At 63.4% G+C, this 22,727-nt stretch overlaps 1 protein-coding gene across 3 annotated transcripts in view; it reads left to right on the plus strand.

Moving 5' to 3' along the window:
• The first annotated feature begins 5,233 nt into the window (after positions 1-5,233).
• DOCK6 (dedicator of cytokinesis 6) overlaps positions 5,234-22,727 on the plus strand; it is a 47,760-nt gene continuing 30,266 nt past the window's right edge. For all 3 annotated transcript variants that reach the window (XM_054012344.1, XM_054012345.1, XM_054012346.1), the window contains exons 1-14: positions 5,234-5,298; positions 11,756-11,846; positions 13,742-13,917; positions 14,710-14,778; positions 15,350-15,461; positions 15,667-15,879; positions 17,425-17,510; positions 18,036-18,102; positions 19,505-19,654; positions 19,849-19,929; positions 20,306-20,462; positions 21,030-21,154; positions 21,430-21,523; positions 22,044-22,206. In XM_054012344.1, coding sequence (XP_053868319.1) covers positions 5,255-5,298; positions 11,756-11,846; positions 13,742-13,917; positions 14,710-14,778; positions 15,350-15,461; positions 15,667-15,879; positions 17,425-17,510; positions 18,036-18,102; positions 19,505-19,654; positions 19,849-19,929; positions 20,306-20,462; positions 21,030-21,154; positions 21,430-21,523; positions 22,044-22,206 — 1,628 coding nt within the window. In that variant the 5' untranslated portion in view covers positions 5,234-5,254. The remainder of the gene's footprint in view (positions 5,299-11,755; positions 11,847-13,741; positions 13,918-14,709; positions 14,779-15,349; positions 15,462-15,666; positions 15,880-17,424; positions 17,511-18,035; positions 18,103-19,504; positions 19,655-19,848; positions 19,930-20,305; positions 20,463-21,029; positions 21,155-21,429; positions 21,524-22,043; positions 22,207-22,727) is intronic.

Below are 22,727 nucleotides of genomic sequence, written 5' to 3' on the forward strand. Positions count from 1 at the left end.
GACTCCGTGGTTCAGTCTCCGCTCTCTGGGCTGGAGTTGCGCCTGCTTCTGGGACTTCATCGCCCTCCCCACCTGATCCCGTCTGAACTCCCAGCCGGGCAGGGGGAGGGGAAGACATGCAACTGGCTTGTACACTCGCGGCTTTAACGCTTTGCTTCCCGAGGTGCGGGCAGAGCTTTCCGTGGGGCTCTGGGCCCAGCCTCACATCGGCCCAGGGGAATGTGGGGTGCAGTTCCCTCAAGCCCGCGGGGAGCGCAGGTTACCCGGAGACTTGGGGAGAGGAGCTTTGGAAAACCCCACCTATTATTATCTGTGTTCTGGTAACGCTGCTAGGACATGGCTGAGATTGGGGCTCCATGGTGCTGGGCACTGCCCAGACCCCGGCCGAGATCAGGGCCCCGTCGGGCTGGGCGCTGCTCAGACCCCGGACGAGATCAGGGCCCCATCGCGCCGGGCGCTGCACAGACCCCGACCGAGATCAGGGCCCCATCGCGCCAGGCACTGCACAGACCCTGGCCGAGATCAGGGCCCCGTACCATGGACACTGCGCAGCCACACAGAGAGAGACAGCCCCTGCTCTGAAGAGCTCACAGTCTGAACAGACAGAAGGTGGGAGAAAGGATTATTATTCCCGCTGTACAGATGGGAAAGCTGAGGCCCAGAGAGGGTACGGTGAGAGTTTGAAAAGGTGACTCATGGCTGTGGGATTGCTCATCTGGAGACCTGTCAAAGGGCCTGAATTTCATTTCAGTGCAGTAAAGGAATGGACTTACCTGTTCAGAGAGACACAGGGGTGAGAGCCTTTTATTGCACCAACTGCTGTTGGTGAAAAAGACGAGCTTTCGAGCTACACAGAGCTCTTCTTCAGATAGATCCATCTGTCCCAAACACCCCTCGGTCGGTCTGTCTGTCTGTCCCCAAACACCCCTCGGTCTATCTATCTATCTATCTATCTATCTATCTATCTATCTATCTATCTATCTATCTATCTATCTATCCCCATTCACCCCCTCGGTCTGTCTGTCTGTCTGTCTATCTATCCCCAAACACCCCTTGATCTATCTATCTATCTATCTATCTATCTATCTATCCCCATACCCCCATCTATCTATCCCCATACCCCATCTATCTATCTATCTATCTATCTATCTATCTATCTATCTATCTATCTATCTATCCCCATTCACCCCATCTATCTATCTATCTATCTATCTATCTATCTATCTATCTATCTATCTAAACATGTGTCATTGTAGTGTCTGGGGCCGGATCCTGGCCCGCCGTGAATCAGAGCAGCTCAACTGACTGAATTGGCTTGAGGCTGATTTACCCCAGGAGGGGATCAGGCCCCCAGAACACAACCAGACCCGGCCATAATGTTGTTGCTGCCCTGTCCTGAGTTCTCTTACATCCACTGGGCTCTTGGTTTAACGAGAACATTCAAAGCCAGAGTGACTTAGGAAGGGTTATAAAGCCTCATGCTTCAGGGCCTGAGCAGACCTTTGGTGGGGAGCGGTCAGGAAGGAGCTGTCCCCGCTGGCAGGATGTCCCACCTCTGCCTTCTGCAGCAGGGTGTCTCGGAGCAGTTGGTCCTGGCCCCTCTCAGAGACGGGCCCCTGCTCTGACTGTGAAGCTGACACCGCTCCGGGATGCCTGTGAACATTGACCTGAATCAGGGCAGATGGCTCCGCAGCTGTCAGCTACTGCCCGGGGACGTGGGGCCGCTGCTGGCTGGAGCAGGGGAAAATCTCCCCGAGCTTGGCCAACACACCCCTGCGGTTCATGCGGCTGTTCTGCAAAGCATCACTAGAGGGGGATGACAAGTTTCAGAGTAACAGCCGTGTTAGTCTGTATCCGCAAAAAGAAGAACAGGAGTACTTGTGGCACCTTAGAGACTAACAAATTTATAAATAAATAAATATAAATTTGTTAGTCTCTAAGGTGCCACAAGTACTCCTGTTCTTCTTTTTAGAGGGGGATGTTTCTCCATCTTCCTGCCGGGCGTGGAAAGCCGGTGCCCTGCGGTGGGAGGTCAGCGGGTGCCTCGCTGTACCCCAGGGCACCGCTGAGCGTTATCCTGGCGCCATCACCGCCCCGTTTACCCCTTGTTGTGGCTCGGTTACAGGCCCCCTCCGTGCCTGGCAACCCAACCGTCATCTCCATTCCCAGGGGCCAGCCCGGACTGGGGCCCACTGGCTGCCTGGCCCACCTGCGTCTAGCCAGAGTTCCTGTACAGCCCAGACGGTTCCGTTTCACCCAGGTGCCCGTGCCGAGCTGCTTGTGTTCGGCTAAAACATCTTCCAGGTGGGCAGTGAGGCTGGATGGGACGCCATGAGGAGCTGGAGAATCCACCACTTCTCTGGGGAGTTCTCCCCGCCGTCCCCCCCCCCCGTGCTTACTCACCCCCCAGGAAAGATTTGTGTCTTATTTCCAGTTGGATTGTGTCTGGCTTCAACTGCCAATATCCTACCGTCAAGAGAATGTGGGTCCCTGTTCAGCGCTGGGGGTCAGATTTCTTGGGCCAGATCCTCGGCTGGTATCAATCCGTGGGGCTCGGGCGATTGACATCAACTCAGGACCTGTCCCCGTGTTAACAGAAAGAATTTCAGGACTGGGAAAGCAGAGTTTGAAAAGAGCTTTTGGTTTGGCTGGAGAATCCGCCCGCCCGGAGCTGCCCGGGGTCCCGAAGGAACGTCTCCTGCCACTGCCTCTGCAGGGCTCTGTGGGCCTGTGTCTGAAGCAGCTGGCACTGTCGGAGACGGGATACCGGGCTAGATGGGCCCCCGCCCAGTCCGAGTCATTGTAACTAACCCTGTCTGTAGCTAATTCAATCTGTTCGTTCTATTGTAATCGAATCCAAGGCAAGTTAATTTGATCCCATCTGATCTATAGATCTGCCCGCTCCTGTTTCCAATTGAATCTTATCCCATCTCTAAGGGGGGGAGGGATAGCTCAGTGGTTTGAGCATTGGCTGCTAAACCCAGCGTTGTGAGTTCAATCCTTGAGGAGGCCACTTAGGGATCTGGGGCAAAATCAGTACTTGGTTCTGCTAGTGAAGGCAGGGGGCTGGACTTGATGAGCTTTCAAGGTCCCTTCCAGTTCTAGGAGATGGGATATCTCCATTAATGTAATTTATAGAGCGGGAAAATCCCAATTCACTCTCATGTGATGTGTAACTCTGGCCTCTCCTGTGTTTCTAGTCCAGGCCATCTTCACCTACCTGTCCTTGCCAGCTTGGCATTCACAGCCCAGCCCACCCGTCTCCCAGCCTGCATACAAGGCAGCCCCAGCCTGGCCTCCAGAGACATGAGCCCAGAAGCACATTACAGATCAGGAAAGGGGCAGCAGGGCCTGGTGGGTAGGGCTGGACTAGGCCTTGGGAGGCAACTGGACATCAGAACCGCCGTACTGGGTCAGATCAATAGTCCGCCTAGCCCAGGGTCCTGCCTCTGAGAGCGGCCGGTGCCAGATGCTTCAGAGGGAATGAATAAACCAGGGCAATTATTGACTGATCCATCCCCTGTCGTCCAGTCCCGGTTTCTAGCAGTCAGAGGTTTAGGGACACCCAGAGCATGGGGTTGTGTCCCTGACCATCCCGGCTAACAGCCATTGAGGGACCTACCCTCTATGAACTTATCTGGTTCTTTTCTGAACCCAGTTATACTTTTGGCCTTCACAACATCCCCTGGCAAGGAGTTCCACAGGTTGACTATGCGTTGTGTGAAGAAAAACTTCCTTTTGTTTGTTTTAAACCTGCTGATTATTAATTTCATTGGGTGGCCTCTGGTTCTTGTGTTATGTGACGAGGTAAATAACACTTCCTTAGTCACTTTCTCCACCCCAGTCACGATTTTACAGACCTCTCTCTGATCCCCCCCTTAGTCGTCTCTGTTCCAAGCTGAGCAGTCCCAGACTTTGTAATCTCCTCACACAGCAGCTGTTCCATCCCCCTCATCATCTGTGTTGCCCTTCACGGTACTTTTCTCGGTTCTAATATATCTTGTTTGAGCTGGGGTGACCAGAGCTGCAGGCAGTATTTGAGATGCTGGGTGACCTTGGGAAAATCCCCTGCCTTCTATGTGCCTCAGTTTCCCCTCCCGCCCTTTGTCTCTTTAAAATGTGAGTTAATTGGGGCAGGGACTGTCTCTCAATGTCTGTCTGGGCAGCACACTGCACAATGGGACCATGATCTCGGTCCGGGTCTGGGCAGCGCCTGGTACTACAGGGCCCTGCCCTATAATACAGCACAGCTAATAACAGGCCGACCCACCAGCCCCACAGAATAAACAACACCCAGCCTCACTCCTTGCGCAGGTGGGCGAGGAGTCGGATCGCCTTAAAGTATGGGGGGGACGGGACTCCCTATGGGGTCAGAGTAATTTCTATAGGGGAAAGGGGGGAGTCTCCCTCTTTATGTGATTTCTCTAGGGGAAATGGTCTCTCTGCCTTTACAGATGTATTTCTATAGGGGATGATGCTGTTAATAGTCTGCAGAAGAGAAGAATGAGGGGGGATTTGATAGCTGCTTTCAACTACTTGAAGGGGGGTTCCAAAGAGGATGGATCTAGACTGTTCAGTGGTGGCAGATGCCAGAACAAGGAGCAGTGGTCTCAAGTTGCAGTGGGGGAGGTTTAGGTTGGATATTAGGAAAAACTTTTTCACTAGGAGGGTGGTGAAGCGCTGGAGTGGGTTCCCTAGGGAGGTGGTGGAATCTCCTTCCTTAGAGGTTTTTAAGGCCCGGCTTGACAAAGCCCTGGCTGGGATGATTTAGTTGGGGATTGGTCCTGCGTTGAGCAGGGGGTTGGACTAGATACCTCCTGAGGTCCCTTCCAACCCGGATATTCTGTGATTCTATGAATAGGTGCCCTAGAAGGGTCTCTGTCTCGGAGGGCTCTCTATGGGGGAAGTGGTCTCTCTACGGAGTTCATTATGGGGGGTCTCTGTCTTTCTGGGTGCATGTCTATAAGGGATTCTGCCTATAGCTGGTTTTTTATAGGGGCGGTGTCTGTACAGGGCTGTCTCGTAAGCGGTAGAGGGGAAGGGTCTCTGTAGCGGGTCTCGGTCTAGAGGGGCTCTATAGGGTCTCGCTATAGGGGACGCTGCCCCTGTCGGGCTCCGGCCGGCAGGGGGCGGCGCAGTCCCGGCGGCCGGACCCGGAAGGTGCCGCCCCCGGCTCGGCCCCGCCCGCCCAGCCCGGCCCGGCCCGGGGCGCCCAGCGCGGAGCGGAGCCGAGCCGGCGGCGGGACGGAGCCACATGGCGGCCCCGGAGCGACGGGCCTTCGCCCAGCGCATCAACCGGTGAGAGACCCCGAGACCCCCCCGGGGCCCCCCCGAGACCCCGAACCCCCCCGAACCCCCCTGCCCCCAGGGCCCCCCCGCGGCACCCAGCGCCCCCCCCGAGACCCCCCTCGGGCACCCAGCGCCCCCCCTGGGCACCCAGAGACCCCCCCCAGGCACCCATCCTGCCCCCCCCCCAGCCCCCAATCTTCCCCAGCCACCTGCCCAGGACACCCACCCCCCAGCTAGCCCCCCCCCCGGGCACCCAGCACCCACCCACTACCCAGGGTACCCAGTGCTGGGCACCCCCCACACGCACCCATCACCCTGGGCACTGAGTGCCCCCCCCCCAGACAGCCCCGCCCCCCCGAGGGTGCCCAGCGCCCAACCTCCCCCACCCGGCACCCAGTCCCCCCAAGGGCACCCAGTGCCCACGCCCCAGCTAGCCTCCCTGGGGCACCCAGCCCTCATGGCCCAGGGCACCCACCCAGCGTCCAGCACCCAGGGCACCCAGCACCCCCAAGGGTACCCACTGAGGGCACCCAAGGCACCCACTGCCCCCTCGGAGTACCCAGTCCCCAACCCACAGCCCCAGCAGAACCCCCCTATGGTACCCTGTACCTACTCCATGGGCACCCCACTCTGCACCTCCGCCCATCCCCGTGCATCTCTCTCTGCCTCCCATGAGCCCCTCTAACCCCATGGTGTCCCCACTCCCAGCCCTGATCCCCCCGATCCCGCCCCTGTGGGGCATCCCTTAGCTCTGCAGCTCCCTATGCACTGGGGGTGCCCTGTCCCCATCCCCTCTGACAGCCAATAGCCTGGTGCTCCCCAAAACCTGCTTCCACCTCCCATCAGGGCCCCCTCCTGCCAGGTGTAGGCTGAATGGGTGTGGGGGGGGTCCCCAGGATGTGCACTGCGGGAGTGGGATAGAATCCTGAACTGCTTCTTAGCACGGCCTCGGTGGGGTGGGTCCGTGGGAGGGACCCCATGTGCTGTGGGGTCCCAGCTGGCATCTCCCCTCTCCTCCTCCACCGATAGACGTGTGAGCGGACCACCCCTCCTGCCTTTGCCAGTCACCCCCACTCGCCTCTTTCCAAGGATGTGGGATTGGGCGCCGCTGGGGCTGAGAACTGGAGTGAGCTGAGATCCAGCCCCAGAAGATGGCGGGGGGAGGGGGCAGCCAGGAATCCCCCCCTCTCCCCTTGTAAGGAGCATCGGTGACTTCTTGCACGTGCTTGTGCCAGGCGTGTCCCGTCGTGAAATGCTAGAGCTGCCCGGGGCCGGGTCGGCGCCCGAGACGCCAGGCTGCCTGTGGCACGGGAGACACGGGGTATTTCCGGAGGGTGCCCTGGGGTGAGGTGGGTTTTACCAGCCCAGCGTTCGCTGGTGCTCGCCTCCGCCACAAAACCTTGGCCCAGCTGCAGCCTTGTGTAGACGCTGCTTTGGGAGGGTGCCTGTAACGGGCGCTGGCTGCCCCCTCCGAGGAGCCTGGTGCCGAGAGGCTGAGCTGATCGCCGGGAAGCGTGGACTGGCCCTCGGTTCCCCACGAGAGTTTACTTGGGCCAGGTAACGCGGTGACATGACAAGTGCCCCGTATACCCCAGGATCTTAACCCGGGTGTGCCTAACGCGCCACCACTCTCTGGGTCCAGGCAAGACCTGCCCTAGGCAACGGTCACTGGTGCCGCCTCCCCTCCCGGCCTTCAGCCGGCCCCGCTCTGAGTGCATTGTTTCATCCCGCGGAAGGAAATTCTGGCCCATTTCCTGGCTCTTCCCGCGGGGATCAGAGCTGGCCCTGCAGTTTTTAATCGCTGGGCTTTGTTGCCTTCCTGCTTGGGGAGCGGGGGGGGTGTAGTTTGCAAAGTGTGGGGCTGATGCTCTGGCAAAGTACCGGTGTCTCGTAGGTGGAAGGCGAGGAGCCGGGCCGGCCCGTGCCCCCATTCCTATTTAAATAGCAGTTCGTGGACGTTGGACTGTGTCGGTTTTGTTCTGCGGCCGGAGTCTTGGATTTGTGTCGCGTCTTCCCCCCCACACACACACCCCCTCAACACAGCTCAGCGCCCGGCAATAACCAAAAGAGTAAGGGCGGGGGGTGTGTGTGAGAAATGGACAATGCCGGGGCCTTGGGGTCATCTCATGAGCTGGCAGCGAGCAGGGAACAGGTGTGTGAATAATTCAGCAGTGCCCTGGGCTCTCCCTCACCAGCCTCTGTGGCTGCTTTCGGCTTCCTCTTTCCTTCGCCAGGCTCCCGGTGGCGGATGTGTGCGCGGCGGGCTGGGCTGGGCCGGGCAGCAGGGTGTGCGGTTGCGCGTGCCCCTGGTTTCCGAGGGGGGGGGCAGCGGGCACACACGTCCCGGGGGGTTAGCTTGAGGGGGTAAGAGACGGGTCTGGGACCTGCCCGGGCTGCAGACTCCCTTGGGCAAGTCTCTTCATTTACCTGTCTCAGGTACTTGTCTGCCCACATCCCTGTGCCATCTGGGCGCCTCACAGGTTCCAGGCCAGCGCTCCAACCACTGCACCATCCTTCCCCTCCACTCTCTCGGCCTCGGTTCCCCCAGCTGCAAAAATGGGCATAAAATTCCCCCCCCCCCTTTGTCTAGTCGGACTGTGAGCCTCTTCCGGCAGGGACAGCGGGCGAGCCCCGCCCAGGACAGCACCCGGCCCAGCAGGGGAGCCCCCCCCCAGCCCAGGACAGCACCCGGCCCAGCAGGGGAGCCCCCCCCCAGCCCAGGACAGCACCCGGCCCAGCAGGGGAGCCCCGCCCAGCCCAGGACAGCACCCGGCCCAGCAGGGGAGCCCCACCCAGCCCAGGACAGCACCCGGCCCAGCAGGGGAGCCGATCGCAGGGCTCCAAGGTGCTATCACAGTCCCCATCAATAAACCATTGTTCAGCCTGCGGCTGGAGCCTGTCTCGGAGCTAGTCCCAGGAACACCCCTCCCATTCGCCCCTCGGTCCCAGGCTGTGGGCGGATGGAGTCCCTAGCTGTGACCCAAAGGAGCTCACAATCTGGCAAACCGATCTTGGTGACCTCGGGCGAGGCGTCCCTCTTTGCCTCGGTTTCCCTGTCTGTAAGGGGGGGGTGAATGATTTCCCCTGGCCCATGCTGGATAAGAGCCACGGCAGGGATCTAGGCACCGAGCTCCCGTTGAGTTACTTGGGGGCCTGACACCTTCAGTTAAAGGGGGCCAGGTGTTGTGGGGCTGCAGGCGGCCAGGTTCCCCCTCCCCCGTGGCCAGGTTCCCCCTCCCTCACAGCCAGCGCACGGCTTCTCCCACAAAGCATTTTCCTGCACTGCCGTCGCTGCCAGGTTTCCTGGCCGGATCCCAGCACCTCGGAGCCGGACAAATCCCCCTCCGCTCGCAGGGCTGGGCCGATTGCAGCTTATTTACGGCCTCTGCATCCTCCCCAGTCACGGCCCCGCCCCGCTTCCCCTGCCCTTTGCCCCTGGTAGGGGCAGCTGGGCCTGGCCCGGCAGAGGGGAGGGGGCAGGAAGGCTGGCCGTGGCCGGACCACTCGCCTGGCCTCATGGCCGAGGGGGCCCCGGGGAGCAGCTGGTCTTTGGCTGCTAGACTCCGGCCCGGCGGGAAATATTTGTTCCCCAGGCTGCTGCTTCTTGCCTGTGCTGGGGGGGGGCGCGGTGCTCTCTCTCTCCCTTTGGGGCCCAATGCCCCAGCTTGGTGCTAGGGGATACCACCCTTTGCATGCCCTGGCACGCGGGAGCGATGGGGAGGGACCCTGGAGTCCTGACCAAATCCCGGCTCTGGTCATTGCTATCTCTCCCCTGCAGCTGGGGGGCGCCACTTTCCTTAGGGGGCCGAGCTGCCCACTGGGCCCGGGCGTTAGCGGCCCCTGGGCGTGGGACAGGGGCGCTAGGCCCGGCACACCTGCCTGCAGGACTCCCGCGGTTAAAAACTCGGGTGGTTTGTCGCTGGCTTTATTGTCCCGGGGTCCGGTCGGCTTTCCCAGGGGGGTGGGTGGGGGGCTGTGACCCTCAGGCCTTGTCTGCACCGGGCTCTGAGCCGCAAGCCCCTAGCGTGGTCGTGTGCCCTGCAGTCCCGGGAAGCTGGGGTCCCTGCTGGGCTAGCTTGGGGCACTGGACCAGCCGGCCACCCCGACGACTCCTCTTCCTTTCTTCCTCCCCCCCCCGGAACCCGCCCCGCTGCTGGAGCGTGGGAGCCTGGCCGAGGAAAAACATCTGGCTCCCCAGGAAGTTGGGCTGAGCCGGGGAGGCTGGGCCGGCAGCTGCCAAGCCGGCGGTAGCGTGCAGTCGCGTGGGTGGCACCGCCTGGCACTGCCAGCCCAGCCAGAGGGGTGCCCAGCCGAGTCCCCGGCCGGAGCGAGGGTGGAGGGCACGAGAGGAACCCGGGCGGGTGGCGCCAGCTGGCCTGTGCTGTTCCGTTCGCTGGGAGAACTGGGCCCCTGGGGAGCTTGTACCCGCTCTGAGCTGCTGGCCTGGAGACACTCGGCTCTTCGGGGGCCTCTCCCCTCTGGCGGGGCAGGGAGCTCCCCCCAGAGCCCGTCGCTCGCTCAGCACTCGCCTCGGAGGGGGCCTCCGGGTGTCGGAGCAGTGCGGAGCCGCGAGCACTTCGGAGCTGACTCAGGCCTGGTGTGCGGGGAAGGCGCTGGGCAGGGCCCCAGACACCTGGGTTCGATTCTTCGCTCCACCTCAAGGGGGCCACGGCCCCATTTCAGAGGGGGAAGGTTGGGGCTGAAAGTTGTTTGTTTGACTGATTGATATTTTCTTTTCCCACTGAAAAGTTGAAATCTACCCCCTAGACCCTGCTCCCCTGCCAGAGCCTGGAGAGAACCCAGGAGTCCTGACCCCCAGCCTCCTGCTCTAACCACTAGACCCCACTCCCCTGCCAGAGCCTGGAGAGAACCCAGGAGTCCTGACCCCCAGCCTCCCCTGCTCTAACCACTAGACCCCACTTCCCTGTCAGAGCCGGGAGAGAACCCAGGCATCCTGACCCCCAGCCCCTCCTCTAACCACTAGACCGCACTCCTCTGCCAGAGCCTGGAGAGACTCAGGAGTCCTGACTCCCCCCTCGAAGCACTAGCTCCCCCGTTTCCCCCTCGCTCTGGTACAGGCCTGGCAGGGGTTAAGTGACGTTAAGCAGATAAAGTCCTTGTTTGAAGTAGGGAGCTGGGAGACCACAGCAGCCCCCGCCCCCCGGGATTTCCCAGCCCGGCTCACGCCTGCTCTCCGTGCAGGCAGATGCCACTTGTAGCTGTCTCTGGGTCGCCGTGAGGAGATCTCCGGGTGCGGGGCTGCCTGGCAGCGCAGGGAGCCGGGCAGGGCCCGCCTGTCTCCTTTCACATGCGCCTAGCAGTGCCTGTCTGCAAGGGGGGGGGGACGTCTGCTCATCGTGACGTGCCCTCCCGGGGAACTTGAGCGGGGGCCAGGGCTGACCTCACCCCAGCTGGGCTGACTCCGGGGCACATGTCGGCTTCTAGGAGGCACAGCCCTGAGCTGGAAGGAATCCGGGGGCCCCCCTCCCGGGACGGGGGGCTCAAGCCAGTGTGGGAGAGGGTCCCTGCTTCCAGAACACTTGTGCCAGGGATGCAGGACTCCTGGGTTCTAGGCCCGCTGGGTGCCCTGGGGCAAGCCCCTTCCCCGCGTTGTGCCTCAGTTTCTCCATCTCTGAAATGGGGGTGATGGTGACCACCTTTGGAGAGAGCTGGCAAATCTACTAAACCCAGGCCCACTGTTTCCTGCCAGCTCCCTTACTAGTAGTAGGTGTATTACGGTAGCGCGTAAGAACCCTCACTGATATCGGGGGCCCCCATCATGCCGGGCGCTGCCCAACCCCCGGCCGAGATCAGGGACCTGTCGTGCCGGGAGCTGCCCAGCCCCCAGCCGAGATCAGGGCCCCGTCGTGCCAGGCGCTGCACAGACCAAGCGAGGGACAGTCCCTAACCCAGTGAGAGAAAAATGGAAGGATCATTGTCTGCATGTTGCGGGTGGGGAAACTGAGGCACGGGGCAGCACAGTGACTTACCCAAGGTCACACAAGGAGACAGTGGCAGAGCCCTGGCGTCCTCAGTGCGCATCGCTGAGAGAAGGGGAATTAAAACCCAAACGCTGCGGTGCAGCAAGGAGGCTCCCCCGGGCTCGCCGGCATCACCCCCAGGCCTTGGGGTGATCCATGGGGGGGGGCTCAGAGCCTGCCGGGTGCCCAGCTGAGGCTGTGATGGGGGGCGGGGGGCAGCAGCTGCTGGCGTGGGGCTGGGAGTGCGTTCCTCCGGCTCAGCTGCGTGTGTTTGAGCTAATCTGCAGCCGGGCACAGAGGGGGGCTGGGAGCCTGGACTCCTGGGTTCTGTTCTGAGCAGGAGTGTGACCTAGCGGTTAGACCAGAGGCCTGGGGGACAGGAAGGACTCCTGGGTTCTGTTCCTGTGCGGCTGCATGTGCGTGGGTGCCCGCGGGCTCTAGGCCGAGCCCAGGGCGCTCTGGCCCCTGACCCGTGTCTCTTGCAGGACGGTGGCCGCCGAGGTGCGGAAGCAGGTGTCGCGGGAGCACGGCGGGTCCCCCCAGCTCTCCAAGAAGCGCAGCGGGTCCCAGCAGTTGGTGAGTACCCCAGCGCCCTGCCCACCTCCGCCCCTGGCACCGCCTGGCTCTCAACATGGTCCGGCCACTAGAGGGGGACAGAGCCACCTTGGGGAACGTTAGCGCCGGCTCCTGCCTTTGGCTCTTCCCTAAGCATCATGGGAATGTCCCAGGACTCCACCCCCTTGGCCCCGTCCTTCCCGTGCCCATCTCGCCTGCCTGCTTGGAGGCCCCGCCCACCACTCTGGGCTCGGGCGGATGTGGGAGCGGCAGCGGGCATCGAACCTGCCACCTCGGAAAGGCAGCGCCCGCCTGCCCGATCTGGCGCCGCCGAGGGCTGGGAGTCACGGCTGGAGCCGGCTCGTGACCCCTGCTAGACATGGGGCCGTGGCAAGGCACGAGGGGGCTGGTGGGCCCCCTCCACCTGGGTGGGGAGCCAGCCACGGAATTTCCCACAGCTGCCCTTGTTCCCCGTCGTCCCTTCTCCGTTCGGCTCTGGGACCCTGGGGTCCCGCGGGGGCTCAGCGAGGGGCCTGCGCAGGGAGGCGGACGGCACAGTCTCCTTCTCCACAGCTGTCTCCAGGCCCTTCTCCCGCAGCTGCCGCCCTTCTGAGCAGCGAACCGGCGGAGCTTAGGGAGGGGAGTGGGGGCTAGTGGTTAGGGCGGGGGGGGGGGCTGAGAGCCAGGACTCCTGGCTTCTCTACCCAGCTCTGGGAGGGGAGTGGGGGCTGGTGGGTCAGAGCAGGGGGGCTGAGAGCCAGGACTCCTGGGTTCTCTACCCAGCTCTGGGAGGGGAGTGGGGGTTGGTGGGTCAGAGCAGGAGGGCTGGGAGCCAGGACTCCTGGGTTCTATCCCGGCTCTGGGAGGTAAGTGGAGAGCTAGTGGTTAGAGCAGGGGGGGCTGGGAGCCAGGACTCCTGGGTTCTCTACCCAGGTCTGGGAGGGGAGTGGGGGGCTAGTGGTTAGAGCAAGGGGGTCTGGGAGCCAGGACTTCTGGGTTCTCTAACCAGCTCTGGGAGGGGAGTGGGGGGCTAGTGGTTAGAGCAGGGGAGCTGCGCTGCGGGGGGCATGCCGTGGAGAACGGGGCGTTTCTGTCTGCTGGCAGGCTCGGGGCCGGAGCATTGGCATCGGCTTCTGTGAGCCCTATGGGACCAGGCGCCAAGGGGGAGGGTTGCGGCGCGCTTTAGATCTAACCACGTTGGTTTCCCCTTCCCTTTCCCGTGTGGTTTTGGTTTCCTGCCCGGTCAGTGCTGGCCCGGCAGGCGCTCGTGGGCAGGTCGGCGCTGCGATTTCCTCCAGCACAGATGGCTTGTGCTACCCGTGCCCCCTCCCGTCAGCTGGCGCGGCCCCCACCCAGCCCAGGAGCCTTGAGAGAGCCCCCTTGGCCAGCCACGTGCCGGTAGCTGCCTGGTTTCCTGCTGCCTCTCGATGGTCAGGCTGGGAGGATACCTGGCGGGGGAGTGGCGGAAGGGAGCTGGGGGGCTGCAGGAGCGATGCTGGGGGTTTGCTAGGGGGCGCTCTAGACCCAGTCGATCCTGACTCTCTCTCAGCTGCGCCGGGCTGCCAGGAGCTCAGCAGGGGGCGCTCTCCCCGCTCAGTCAAGGTTCGTTAAAAAGACAGGCACTGATATGGTACCCCAGATCGCACCCCGAGTTGGCAAAGGAACCCAGGAGTCCTGAGTCTCCTGCTCCAATCACGGGACCCCACTCCCCTCCCAGAGCCGGGGATAGAACCCAGGAGTCCTGGCTCCCAGCCTCCTGCTCTAATCCTTAGCTTATCCCACTACTGTGGGGAGCGCAGCCTGTCTCATCCTGGAGGGTCCACACAGGGGTCGTCCCTGCTCCAGCGACCAGCAGGGGGCAGTGGTGGGTGGGGTTTGCGGAGAGCAGCCCTGTGTTGACCGGTCTGTCCCCGCAGGTGCCGCTGACGGAGGTGGTGGAGCCGGTGGACTTCGAGGAGTATCTGGCTGCCCACCCCCCCGAGCTGGAGCCTGGCCCACTCCGTGACCTGATCGAGTTCCCCGCCGACGATGTGGAGGTGGTCCGGGAGCCGCGGGAATGCCGCACACTGGAACCGGGGGTGCCCGACGAGGGGTGGGTGCCTGGGCTGGGGCTTGCTACTGAATGGTGGGAGAGGGGTGGGACCTGGCCCTGTGTGGTGCTGCAAGAGACCCCCAGCCCCGGATGGGGCAATGCGGGTTAGCCTCTCAGTACTTCCCAGCCACCAGCAGGGGGCAGCGCGTCTAGCACAGGGTCCTACATCTTGGGGCATTGTGTCCTCCCCATGGGTAAACTGAGGCATCAGGGGTACTGACCAGACTGGGGAGGCGGGGATTCAGGATAAGGGGCGTGTCCTGGGCTATACAGACTGGACAGGGCGTGGGACTCAGGATAAGGGGCGTGGCCTGGGCTATACAGACTGGATGGGGGCGGGGACTTGAGGCATCAGAGCTCATGAATTTTCTGCTCCCAGCCCCGTGATCACCCCCTGCCCTCTCTCTGTCTCGCCCCCTTGCCGTGCACACCCTGTGCCTGGCACAACCCCGTCCTCTGCTGCACAAGGGGGCGCTTTGAGATGGGGCATTTGGCACTGCAGGTCCCCCTCCCCTGGCCTGGACACATGGCTGGGATAATGCTCCTTGCCTGCTCCCGGGGCCTGTGACGAGGCTTAATTAGAGAGTTATAATTAGTTAATTTAATGCCGGCAGAGTGACTTGCTCAAGGTCACCCAGCCGGCCAGCAGCAGAGCCAGGAAGAGGGAACCCAGGTGTCCTGGCTGTTCTGAAGGCTGCGGGGTTGCTGTGTGCCCGCTGCCCGAGCGTCCCCTGCCCTCTTCCCTCCACCCGCTGATTCAGAGGCGAGCCCTGTGTGCTTCCCTCCCGCCAGGAAGCTGGATGCCCGGGTGCGGGATGCGGTGCAGGTCTACACGGAGGACTGGCTGGTGGTGCGGAGGAAGTAAGTTGGCGGAGTGCATATCTCCCGTCCCCTCTCCTGCAGGCTGAAATCGCTGGCCTGCTCCGTACTTGGCGGGAGGCCAGAGGGATGGGCCCAGCTCGCTGGCGCATGGCTGGGTTGCCCGGAGCTGTACTGGAGCCAGCCGCCCGCTCAGTCCTTGGAGAAAGGGACCTTGTTCTTCCTGGTGCCCGGGGCTCTGTCAGCCCAGCCCAGCTCTGCCGCGTGTTCCGGAGCCGGGCGTGACCGGAGGCTTGGCCAGGGGACAGTAGGCTGTTTGTCTTCTGCCCATCTGTCCGTCCGTCAGCCAAATCCTTGGAAGGAGGGGGCGCCATCCTCTGTTTTACAGATGGGGAAACCGAGGCACAGAGCGGGGTGGTTAGTTCCTGGCTCCCACTCCTGTGCTCTGAGCCGGGGCCCCGCCCCTCTCTACCTGGGCTGGGCTGATCCGGGCGTGTCAGAGGGCACGGGTGGCAATACGGCACAGACGAGCCCCACAGCTGGTTCTGTCTCCCCTCCCCTGTGATGTACCCCCCCCCCAGTGGGGTGTGACCAAGGCTCCCCACGCCTGCAGGTACCAGCGGCTCAGCACCATGTACAGCCCCAACACGGCCGAGCGGCAGCGCCAGAGACAGAGGGGGCTGCCCCGGCAGGTCTTCGAGCTGGACGAGGCTGCGGAGGAGCCGGTGAGGCCTGGGGGCGAGGGAGGATGCCCCCAGGCAGAGCGTGGCCCCGGTTGGGGGGATCCGTGGCTGGGTCAGCGGGATCATCTGGCTCTGCAGGAGGGGGGGCTGGGCTGGAGGGACATTGGGGGAGAGGGGCGCGTTGGGGGGGCTGGGCTGTGGGTGTGGTGGGAGGACACCCCCCTCACCCCTCCACACCCCCCGCCAGGAGGAGCTGAAGCGCCGCTCGCCCTCCCTGGACGACACGCCCCGGGGCAGCTGGGCGTCCAGCGTCTTCGACCTGAAGAACTCGGTGGCCGACCCGCTGCTGCCCGCCCTGTTGGAGCACACGGCCATGGAGGAGCTCGACCGGTGTAACGAGGAGCTGCGCAAGGAGAACCGGCACCCGGAGCTCCTGGCCCTCTTCCCCGCCCCCGACGAGGTGAGCGTCCCGTCCCCCGCCCTGGGCGCCCACGTGAGCCATGGGGAACAGGCTGGGTCCCCTTTCCTAGGTCTGTTAATGTGGCACCCCAATGCCCCAAGCGAGATCGGGGCCCACCAGTGGGCTGGGCCCTGCCCCAAGAGCTCCCAGGGGAGGGGAAACTGAGGCACAGAGCTGAGTGAGTGGCAGAGCCGGGATGTAACGATGCTGCCTTTGGTGGGACACTTCTGAGAGTATCAATTCAGGACAAATTGCTGAGAGTCGGGCAGTTACAGCCCCAGCTGGGGTTTCTCCACTTCTAAGGCACCAAACCAGCCAGCCAGAGAGGACTTCGCTCTCACCCCACTGGTGAACTACAAGTCACACCAGCAATTCCCTCAGACACTCCAGTTTCCCAGTATCCCCACCAGTGCCACTCATTATGGTTACAGATGGTTATGAAAACCAATATCCCAGTAAAAGGGAAAAGGTTCTCCTGATCCCAAAGGACCAAGCCCCAGACCCAGGTCAATATACAAATCAGATCTTACCCATAATCATGCTGTTGCCAATCCTTTAGAATCTAAAATCTAAAGGTTTATTCATAAAAGGAAAAAGATCGAGATGAGAGCTAGAATTGGTTACATGGAATCAATTACATACAGTGATGGCAAAGTTCCTGGTTCAGGCTTGTAGCAGTGATGGAATAAACTGCAGGTTCAAATCAAATCTCTGGAACATCCCCAGCTGGGCTGGGTCATTCAGTCCTTTGTTCAGAGCTTCAGTTTGCAGCAACGTTCCTCCAGAGGTCAGAAGTAGGAGCAAAGACAAGATGGAGGAGTTTTTCAGGGCTTTTTATATCCTCTGCCCATGGAAGGACCCTTCTATTCTTACTGTGGAAAATCACAGCCGCAAGATGGAGTCTGGAGTCACATGGGCAAGTCACATGTCCATGCATGACTCAGTTCTTTACAGGCCGACGCCATTGTTTCCATGTTAGTTTGAAGGTTCCCAGGAAAGCTCAGATGTGGATTGGCGTCTCCCAAAGTCCATCGTCCGTTAAGTGTTTCTTGACTGGACACTTACTGAGAATAGCCCCTTCTCAAGAAGCCAACCAAATGCTTCCCTGAGGCTACTTAGAATCAAACACATTGAGATACAAGTACAGAGCCAATATTCCTAACTTCAACTGCACAAATGAGACACACACAGAGACAGCATCATCCTAACCAGCAAGTCATAACCTCTTCGTAGACACCTCACACGACAACCTTTGTACAATATTTGCTGCAAATATATAACAGTGGTTACAACAACGATCTATATGGTCACTGTTCATGTCAATAACATCACAGCCCCAAGAGCTCCCAGTCTAAACATACCGCGGCGGGGGGGGGGAACTGAGGCACAGAGCTGAGCCAGGAATAGAGCCCCAGTGCCTGTGCAGGGCCTGCCCATGCAGTGGGTATAAAGGCAGGGTCTGGGTGGCCGCGTGAGGCAGGCTGGGGGGCGCCGGGCGGGCGCTGGGTTCGGGCCGCTCTCACCGCTGCTTCCCCCGGCCGGCAGGACGAGGCGGTGGAGCGCTGCAGCCTGCCCGAGGTCCCCCGGGAGCACTTCGGCCAGCGGATCCTGGTGAAGTGCCTTTCTCTCAAGTAAGTCGCCCCCCATCATGGCAGCGACGGGGCCGGGGAGAGGCAGCATTTCCATCCTCGCTGTGGGGAGGCACCTAACAGAACCAAGCGAACTGTCCTGGGGGCTGGGCCAGTCCAGCGGGCGGGGGGGGTGTCCCCTGTCTCCCATCTCCCCTCGGGGAATGGGAGGAGGAGGGTGGCCTGGCTGTGAGGACAAACAGCTCAGCCTTGGACATCCATGCTGAGCCCTACTCATCCCTAGAACCTCGGGGGGGCATATGGGGGCAGTGATGTCTGTTAGAGGGGAAACTGAGGCACTGGGGGCAGGGCTTGGCCATGGCGGCCCAGTGAGTCAGTGGCAGATCCAGGAATAGAACCCAGGAATCCTGGCTCCCAGTTTCCCCCTCCCCCCGCCCGCTCTAACCCCGTTCCCCCCCCGAGCTGGCCCCTGAGTGCCGAGGAGGGTGGGGCTGGGGCGGTGGCTGGCAGGGGGGCTATCGCTCCCCCGGAAGGGCCCTGACACGTTCACCATCTCTCCGGCACCAGGTTTGAGATCGAGATCGAGCCCATCTTCGGGACCCTCGCCCTGTATGACATCAAGGAAAAGAAAAAGGTATCCGATGGCCCCGCCCCATCGGGGCATGTGCCAGGCCAGGGGGCGGGGACGCAGGATGGGGGCATGTCCTTGGCTGTACTGACCAGATGGGTGGGCGGGGATATGAGGCGAGGGCCGTGTCCTGGGCCGTACTGCCTGAAAGGGGGGGCAAGGACACAGGGTGAGGGGCATGTCCTGGCTGGGTCTGTACCTACCGGACAGAGGGGCAGGGATGCAGGGTGAGGGGTGTGGGCTGGGCCATACTGATGAGGGGGCAGGGCTGAGGGGGGTGGCCCGGGCCATACTGTTCAGGGGGCAGGGATGAAGGGCACGGGGCGTGGTCAGGGCCCTGCTGACAAGGGAACCGGAATGTGGGGTGAGGGGCGTGGCCTGGGCCATACTGACAGGGGGCTGGGATGCAGGGCAAGGGGTGGGGCCAGGACCTGTACTGACCAGGGGGCGGGGATGCGGGGCGAGGGGCGGGGCCCAGGCCATACTGACTGGGGGCAGGGATGCAGGGCGAGGGGCAGGGCCCAGGCCGCACTGACCGGGGGCAGGGATGCAGGGCGAGGGGCGTACTGACCAGAGGGCGGGGATGTGGGGTGAGGGGAATGTCCCTGGCCTGTACTGACCAGGGGGCAGGGATGAGGGGCGGGGCCCGGTGCCGCACTGACCGGGGGCGGAGATGCAGGGCGAGGGGTGTACTGATCAGGGGGCAGGGATGTGGGGCGAGGGGAATGTCCCTGGCCTGTACTGACCAGGGGGCAGGGATGTGGGGCGAGGGGCAGGGCACGGGCCTGTACTGACTAGGGGGCGGGGATGTGGGGCGAGGGACGGGGTCCAGCCGTACTGACCAGGGGCGGGGATGCGGGGCAAGGTGCAGGGCCCGGGCCGTACTGACCAGGGGACAGGGATGTGGGGCGAGGGGAATGTCCCTGGCCTGTACTGACCAGGGGGCAGGGATGTGGGGCGAGGGGCAGGGCCCGGGCCCGTACTGACTAGGGGACAGGGATGCGGGGCGAGGGGCGGGGCCTGGGCCGTACTGACCAGAGGGCGGAGATGCGGGGCGAGGGGCAGGACCCGGGCCCATACTGACCAGGGGGCAGGGATGTGGGGCAAGGGGTGGGGACCGGGCCATACTGACCAGGGGGCATGGATGTGGGGCAAGGGGCGGGGCTCGGGCCAGTACTGACCAGGGGGCAGGGATGCAGGGTGAGGGGCATGTCCCTGGCCTGTACTGACCAGGGAGCGGGGCTGAGGGGCGAGGGCGGGGTCCAGCCATACTGACCAGGGGGCAGGGATGCGGGGTGAGGGATGGGGCCCGGGGCCGTACTGACCAGGGGGCGGGGCTGAGGGGCGGGGCCTAGGCCAGCCCACATGGTGGCGCTGTCTCCTGCTCTCACCTTTGCTCTGTCCCTAGATCTCCGAGAACTTCTACTTCGACCTCAACTCGGATCAGGTGAAGGGGCTGCTGCGGGCGCCCGGCGGCCACCCCGCCATCTCCACGCTGGCGCGGTCCGCCATCTTCTCCATAACCCATCCCTCCCCTGACATCTTCCTGGTCATCAAGGTGAGGGGGGGGGGGTGTGGCCTGGCCTCTCGGCTGCTCTGCAAGCGCCCGTGCGGCTCTAACCACTAGACCTCACTCCCTTCCGAGAGCTGGGGTGGAACCCAGGAGTTCTGGCTCCCAGCCCCCCCCGCTCTAAGCACTGGCCCCCACTCCCCTCCCCAGTGGTCACTCTCTTCTATTCTCTTCCCCCCCAGCTGGAGAAGGTGCTGCAGCAGGGGGACATCGGGGACTGCTGTGAGCCCTACATGGTCATGAAGGAGACGGACGCAGCCAAGGTGCACGCAGAACCCCGGACCCAGCCCCAGCCCTGTCTGCAGGGCGGCTCGCCTGGGTCCCAGCTGCCCCGTGTTCCCTGCTTTAACCTCTAGACCCCACCAGGGATAGAACCCAGGAGTCCTGACTCTCAGCCCCCCTGCTCTAACCACTAGACCCCACTGCCCCCAGAGCCGGGGAGAGAACCCAGGTATCCTGACTCCCAGCCCCCCACTCCCACTCTAACCACTCAGCACCGCTCCCCTCCCAGGGAGTCCTGGCTCCCAGCCCCCCCACTCTAAGCGGGGTACCGCGCTGACAGCAGCAGTGCAATTCCCCATACCCCAAGGGGCTCGGTCGGGGGGAGCTGGGTGACTCCGTGCCCGTCCCTGCCCCCAGAACAAGGAGAAGCTGGAGAAGCTGCGCGGGGCGGCGGAGCAGTTCTGTAGCCGACTGGGCCGGTACCGCATGCCCTTCGCCTGGACGGCCATCCACCTCCTGAACATCGTCAGCACCGCCGGGTCCCTGGAGCGCGACCCCGCCGACGCCGAGAGCGGTGAGCCGGCTGGGAGCGCGGGCACGGCCTCTGGCTACCGCCACCGGGGGCTCGGACTCCTGAGCCGGGCGTGGGCATGGTCCGGAGACCTCCGCGGAGCGACGTTCCCCACAGCGCTGTGGGGCTGGGTGGGGGCGTTCTGCCCTCTGGACCTGTGCTGGCCCCAGGGTGGCACTAGGGGGCACTGTGCTGCAGGGGGCAGGGTGGGGGGCAGCAGGGGGCTCTCCCCTGGCAGGCAGGGCTGGCCCCAGGGCGGCGCTAGGGGGCGCTGGGCTGCAGGGGGCAGGGCGGGGGGCAGCAGGGCGCTGGCTGGCCCCTAAGGGGCGCTGGGCTGCAGGAGGTTTTGATCTAAAGCCAGGTCCTGCCTCCCACCCCAGAGGTGGCTGCAAAAAAATCCTTCGTCGTCCAGCTCAGCTGGGGGCCACCCAGGGAAGAGGCTGGGTGCTGCCGGGCTTCTCCCTGGGCGGCCGGCAGGCAGTGGAGCCGGGCGCGTCTCTGGTTGGCGAGGCCCATGGGGCTTTGCTGGGCTTGCCCGGGGTGACCACTCCCCTCCCCCCTCCCCGGCAGAGCGCCGGGGCACCTGGAACGAGCGCAAGCGGAGGACGCTGGAGCGCATGAGCGCCGGGGAGGAGTTGTGCAGCTTCGCCAGCTTCCGCCCCGCCACCCTCACCGTCACCAACTTCTTCAAACAGGTAACGGGCGGCGCCCCCTGCTGGCGCGGGGGGGGGGGGGTTGCTTTGCTTTTAGTATGGGTGGGGCTTGGCGTGGATGGAGGCAGCATTTCGGGTGCTTGGGGGGCAGAGCTACTCTGGGTGCGATGGGCTGCATTTGGTTTGGGGGCGGGGCTACAGAGGGTATGTGGTTTGGGGGCGGGGCTTGGAGCACCTGGGGCCATGGGGGGTGTTTGCTTTGGGGGTGGGGCCAGACGCCATAGCCCCTCTGCTCTAACACCCGCCCGGCCCAGCAGGAAGGCGACCGTCTGAGCGCCGAGGACCTGTACAAGTTCCTGGCGGACATGAGGCGTCCATCCTCACTGCTGCGCCGGCTGCGGCCCATCACAGGTGCGGCTGGCGGGGACGGCGCGGGCGGTGGGGGCCGCTGGGCACCGCCGGGCTCTGTGGACCGTGGGGGCGTTGGGGGGGTTAGGGGCCTGTATGCAGATGTAAGGCTCCCCAGGGAAGCTGACTATGCCCCCTTCAGGGGGCGGGGCCCCGGGGACAGCCGCAGAGCCACACCCACAGGGGCTGCTGCACCCAGGGCAGCCCTCACGGCTGCTCTAAACTACATCGAGGCCAAAGGAGCCTCCGGCAGCGCTGGGGGAGGGAGTTCCAAGCCCCGCCCCATGTCCCCCCAAGCTCCACCCCCTCCCAGGTCCCACCTTCTCCCTGCCCTGGGCCAGGTGCCCAGCGCCATCCCCTGTTGACGTCTTCCTCGAGCCCCTTCCCACCAGCCCCTGGGCTCAGTCTGGTGTGGTAGTGTAGCCACAGCCCTCCCTTCCCATCAGCCACTGGGCTGGCTCTGGCCATGGGGCTCTGCCCCATAGCGCTGAGATCCTCACGGCCCGTCACCTCCTCTCCCCAGCTCAGCTCAAGGTGGACATCTCACCGGCGCCCGAGAGCCCCCACTACTGCCTCTCCCCGGAGCTGCTGCACGTCAAGCCCTACCCGGACCCCCGGGTGCGGCCCACCAAGGAGATCCTGGAGTTCCCAGCCCATGAGGTCTATGTCCCCCACACCACCTACAGGTGGGTGGCAGCCGAGTGGGCACCTATGGGCGCCGCTGCCCTCTCCCGGGGAGTCACTGGCCGCGCAGCGACGCACGGGCACTACGTCATCGGCCATCAGCTGAGCGCTTTGCTGATCCACGGGGCCGGGCGTGTCTGCTGGGACCCCTGAGGCCCGAGTGCACCGGGAAAATGTGACTCGGGGGGTTAGTTTGACCTTTGGCCCTGAAGAGCAGCAACAAAGACGGGGTTTGGGGGGGCAGGGCTGGGTTTGCAGGGGGCTGCGGGTCGGGAGTGAGGGGCTCTGGCAGAGCTGGGGGAACCAGGGCTGGGTTTGCAGGGGGCTGTGGGTTGGGAGTGAGGGGCACTGGCAGAGTTGGGGGGGGCAGGGCTGGGGTAACGGGCTGCGGGTCGGGAGTGAGGGGTACCGGGAGAGTGGGGGGGGACAGGACTGGGATAGCGGGGGCTGCGGGTCGGGAGTGAGGGGTACTGGGAGAGTGGGGGGGGACAGGACTGGGATAGCGGGGGCTGAGGGTCGGGAG

This window comes from Malaclemys terrapin, chromosome 23 (genome assembly GCF_027887155.1).
Source record: "Malaclemys terrapin pileata isolate rMalTer1 chromosome 23, rMalTer1.hap1, whole genome shotgun sequence".
Taxonomy (NCBI): domain Eukaryota; kingdom Metazoa; phylum Chordata; order Testudines; family Emydidae; genus Malaclemys; species Malaclemys terrapin.